The sequence below is a fragment of the Lytechinus pictus genome, chromosome 2 (genome assembly GCF_037042905.1).
Source record: "Lytechinus pictus isolate F3 Inbred chromosome 2, Lp3.0, whole genome shotgun sequence".
Taxonomy (NCBI): Eukaryota; Metazoa; Echinodermata; class Echinoidea; order Temnopleuroida; family Toxopneustidae; genus Lytechinus; species Lytechinus pictus.
The window spans coordinates 16,579,318-16,584,458 of NC_087246.1; the positions used below are offsets into that span (position 1 = coordinate 16,579,318).

The 5,141-nt window shown below is 36.6% G+C and overlaps 1 protein-coding gene across 1 annotated transcript; it reads left to right on the forward strand.

The window, feature by feature from the left end:
- The first annotated feature begins 1,904 nt into the window (after nucleotides 1–1,904).
- On the forward strand, nucleotides 1,905–3,717 carry LOC129254696 (dynein light chain 2, cytoplasmic-like). Its single transcript, XM_054893204.2, has 2 exons — nucleotides 1,905–2,215; nucleotides 2,775–3,717. The coding sequence occupies exon 2, from the start codon at nucleotides 2,791–2,793 to the stop codon at nucleotides 3,058–3,060; it is 270 nt and encodes an 89-aa protein (XP_054749179.1). The 5' UTR covers nucleotides 1,905–2,215; nucleotides 2,775–2,790; the 3' UTR covers nucleotides 3,061–3,717.
- Nucleotides 3,718–5,141: the final 1,424 nt, after the last annotated feature.

The following is a 5,141-nucleotide window of genomic DNA, read 5'->3' on the forward strand; positions in this document are numbered from 1 at the left end:
GACACATATTTTCAGTTCGCGCTTCGCACTCACTGCGCATCATTTCCTTAGCAAGACACCCATCCTTTTTATAATTACAAAAAGTTAGTAGAATGTCCCGTTTAGGGGACTAAACCTAAAAAAAGCGCGCGTTTTACCTTTGCAATAATTGTTTATTGGATATATATCTTGTTCTCAAATTACAACGTCCAAAAATTATTGTTTTCAGATCAACATATAAAAAATTTACAGTCGCATCAATTAAGATACCAATCCTTGCATTGGTACAAAGAGTGTTTAGAATGTCAAGCTTTCGGTCAGAATACGAAAAACAAATCAGCTAGCACTTTTTACTCGCATTAATAGTTTATTCAGATAACATCCTGATCATTTCTACAAAACAATGCTAGAATTTCAAGTTTTCAGGTTAGACTATTCACAAGTTTTAGCTCGCGCTTTGCGCTCACATTTTTGATCGGTGATACATTAACCCTCCTCATGAGTCATTGCAAACAGTTTTTCTGTCTCTTTCCTTGTTCATGAAAGCTTAATTGTTTCTCCTTCTTCCCTTTCTCTACACCATTTCTGCCGACTACAGCATTAGACAAAGCCATGTCACCTATTCTAGAACTAGAATCGTGCTATCAATCTTAGCAAAGTACAGCAAAGAAGTGTATTAACTTCCGTAACAGTAATTGTTACGGAAGTTAATGCACTTTATATAGCAAAGGAAATTAGAAATCTTAAGTTCTAAAGAAGATGCCAATATTCAAAATTTGTAGTATGTATTATTTAAAATTCTAAAAACATTAAATATCATATATAATTCTCGGGAAATTGTTTTCGCTGGCAATTTTCCCTCTTTTCAAAGTGATGTTAAAAATAAGGTGTGTAATAATAATTTGACAAGGATGAATAGCTATCATTTTTATGGGTAAATAGGTGGACGGTACCTTATATGATTTATATCTGTATGATCCGGAGTGATTCAGTATAGCACAAATTTGTAGCATATTCAAGAAAAAATGTTACGGAAGTTAATGCGTTACGGAAGTTAATGTCTTTATGCTTTATGGTCCAACGTGGTCCTTATTTAGCAGTCATACCTTTGAAAATTGTATTTATTATGAAAGGTGTCTCTTATCCTATAAGATACTGAATCCTTAACAGAACTGCCAAAGTGCATATTTTCTTAAGGTGCGTTACGGATGTTAAAGCTGTTTAGTCATACATTTTATTTTTTAAGAATAGTCCTTTATTTCCGTGTAATACAGGAAACACATATGATAATTCCCTATCAATTATTTATTAATGAATATCACTCTACTTGTTGACACATTATCATATAATATCATTCAGTTTGAATGGGAAAAAAAACTTGTGGCAGTATTCGTTACGGAGGTTAAAATGAATTTGGGACAAAGTTAAAAGTGAAATTAATCACAAAGGGATCATCAAATACTAGGATAAGCGCAATATGTCAGACGTTTACACCAAGCTGCCCTAACCAGACATTAATGTAGGTAAGAAATACAGACTACTTAGGAAAGAGAATGATAGTAAAATCTAAAACTGACCCGAGACAGCGTCGATTCTAACAAAAAGCAAAAATAAAAGGCTTTTGTAATAAAATTAGAGCTTTATTAGTCACTGGTCGTATATGCTTTGTGGAGCTAGTCTATTATTGTAATTTTCTTGATAATATTTTTGTAGAAAATGTTCAGGGTTGTGAAGCTAGCGGCCATAAGATAGTCGAGACACGTTTTTTGTGAATTGTAACATTTTTTTGAGAATGACCCTGCAGGCAAGCACTGGTCATGTTTGCTGTTGATTTCGTTACGTAAGAAACCTATTTTGTTATAAGCTATAGCTTCAAGCTACTCGAGAGACCACAATGTACACCAATAGAAATCAATTACACAGATATACCGGGCAGATATATTGATCGACATCGGACCTTTACACCGGTGTGCTTTGCATTCTTCTGATCCACTTGACCAGTTTGCAAAGGATGGACTTCGCCCGCCGTTTTCTTTTATTTTGTTATAAGCCCTGGTTACAAGCTACGGAATGGTTTGCCTCGTAAGCCAATAAGAAATGACGGACATCTTGGTTGCTAGGTGAGCGAGTGTGAGGAACCCCACATCAGTATAAGAAGGACCGGTTGGTAAAAAACAAATTCATTGTGGACATTGGACCTCTGCCCACCTCTCCTCATACTATTTGATATAATAAGGTAGGATGAAATAATGATTCTCTAAAATTAATTACTTTTGGTTTTATGTCTTGCAGGTTACAAGTTCGTCTATTGTAAACAAGAAAGATTCATGTCTATCAATTTTGGCCATAAATCTGCCAAGTCACATATTATACTTGCAGAAATATATAACATTGACCTTAATTATTATTTCTTTTTGCATTTAGAACGATATTTTAAGAAGGCATGGTGTATTTTTTTTTTTTTTTTTTTTGCTTTGGCCCCTTTCTCTTGCGAGGAGATCTGTAGTCCTATTTTCAAATTCATCAAAGGACTGTCAGCCTATATTTGTAATTTTAATTGTGAAATTGAATCATTCAAGATCATAATTATCAATACCATGTATTTTCATAACTTTTACACCGCAGTCCATTTTGATATAATGTGTTGAGATGTGACCAGGCTTCGCCTCTCTTATGTTTTCTCATTATTAATGTCCCTTTAAAATAATCATGGATCCTATGCTTTATTTTTGTTTTGTTTAAACACAGGTGAAAATTCAGATTTAATCAATATTTGTGATTATTTTATCTTACAGACACAAATCTGCCATCATGTCTGAACGCAAGGCCGTCATCAAGAATGCTGATATGTCAGAAGACATGCAGCAAGACGCTATCGACTGCGCCAACCAGGCCATGGAGAAGTTCAACCTCGAGAAGGACATCGCTGCCCACATCAAGAAGGAGTTCGACAAGAAGTACAACCCGACATGGCATTGCATCGTCGGCCGCAACTTCGGCAGCTACGTGACACACGAGACCAAGCACTTCATCTACTTCTATCTGGGACAAATCGCCGTGCTTCTCTTCAAGTCTGGATAAACTCATTAACTACTTGCTATAACGAACAAACTGATCGATTCATCTTTCATTGATCCAGGTTGTTTTTTAACCGACCTTAACATCTGCAGAGCACCTTTTACATAACAAATGGTGACCGGATCGGCAGCTCGCAAGAATCATCAGCGACGACCTCGATGTCGCAAGACACTTGTTTCGAACCTCAGTTCGATGGCGGAGCTTCCAATCTATTATCCATCTTTCTGGCACGGTTGTCAACGCTGACCACCTTCGGGGATGACGGCGCACTCCAGTGAAAGCCATGACCATGATGACGATAAACGCACTCAGATGACGACGACGATTTCGACATCGACGACAGGCAAACGAACAGAACCCACCTGAATGTTGGTGCTTAGCGCTACACTGGAAAGAGCAGAGATGTTCACGGTCATGATGGTGAATTACCGATCGAAGATGAACTATGTTTTATTTTCAAATAATAATTATTTTATGTCAACCGATCTTAAATGACAAACTTTTTGGCTGACCGAACAATATCGTCAATATTGTCCGAAAATTCACACAATTGGTTCAATCAGTATTCTTGATCTTATCATATGATGACTTCTATGCAATAGAGTTTTTTTATTTAAAAAATATTCTGTATATAATATTAAACGAACACAGAAACGGAAATCTTGTGGCGTTATATAGCATGTTTAATGTGTGCAGGATTTTGGAGTCTGATTATACTGTTATAGACCTACTTTTCAAACAAGATATCGCTGGAGTAGCTAAATGCGAAAAATATTGGAAAGTATGATCTGATTCATCGAGAGATTGGGAGTGAGGGGGGGGGGGGGCGGAAATAAATCAAAGAGAGGGGGGTAACGTGATGGAAGGAGAGAGACGAGGAGTCGGGGAAGGACACTAAAGAAATTAAAGCCAGGAAGAATCACGTGATGGAGAACTAGGAGAATGGGGTGTGTGTGTAAAAAAAGAGATATGGAGTGAGGGAATGACGGAAATAAATTTAGAGGGAAAATAAAGTGATGGAGAGTAAGATTGGGAGTGAGGGAGGGTACAGAAATTGAAGAGGGAGAATAAAATGATGGAGAGGGTGCGAGAGAGGGGACAACTGGACATAAAGAAATTAAAGAGGGAGAATAAAGTGATGAGGAGGGGTGTGGGAATTAATTAGGGCATAAAGATATTAAAGAAGGAGAATAACTCGATGGAGGAGGTGTGTGTGACAGAGATCGGGAGTGAGGGAAGAGCATTAAAAACTCAAAGAGAGGGAATAACGTGATGGAGATAGAGAAAAAATGATAGAGAGATGAGGAGTCGGTGAAGGACAGGGAGAATAACTTACTGATGGATAAGAGAGTGATTGGGAGTGAGGGAATGACAAAAACAAATCAAAGTGGAAGAATAACGCGATGGAAAGAGAAGGAAGGAGGGGGGTCAGAGAGGGGTGAGAAAATGATAAATTGATGGGTGAGAAAGAAATGATAAAGTACAGGAAAATGAGAGAAGAGCCCGGGGCATCAACAACAGCCTATACAAGTTACAACAAGGAAGAATTAATAGGTCTTTGGGAGAAAATGAGGATCTGCAAAGTGGTCATTGGTTGCTAGTAGGTCCTTGGTTGATAAAATAAACAGAGAGGAAGGGGGTAAATTTACCATTAGCTAGCACAACAACTCCATTGAAAATTGGTATAATATTAGATAAAAGCGACGATTTTTTTTTAGCAATGTAAAATGGAATGGTTGTGATATTCATATTTAGCATAAATTACTAATTAACGATAGTATTTCTATAAATAAATAAACAAATGAAAATTGAAATAAATAAAACAACACCTCAAAAACGAACAACCACGACAAAGTATTAGATAACTAGTCTGTCTCCAATTATAGTAACGATATTGATAGTTTTGATTCCTTAAAAATTTAGCTATCGAAAACTATTATTGTTTATAGTGTGTACCTTGTTTGATATCACGCAGAAATATTCTCATTCGAATTAGGGGTGAGCGACATGGTGAATTCTAAGGGACATTTTTTTAGAATCAATGATAAGATAGTCGAATCATACCCTCTTTTCTTTTTTCTTTT

What these genes read in the sequence shown, in the direction of transcription:
- LOC129254696 (XM_054893204.2), top strand. Translation starts at nt 2,791, where the DNA reads ATGTCTGAACGCAAGGCCGTCATCAAGAATGCTGATATGTCAGAAGAC.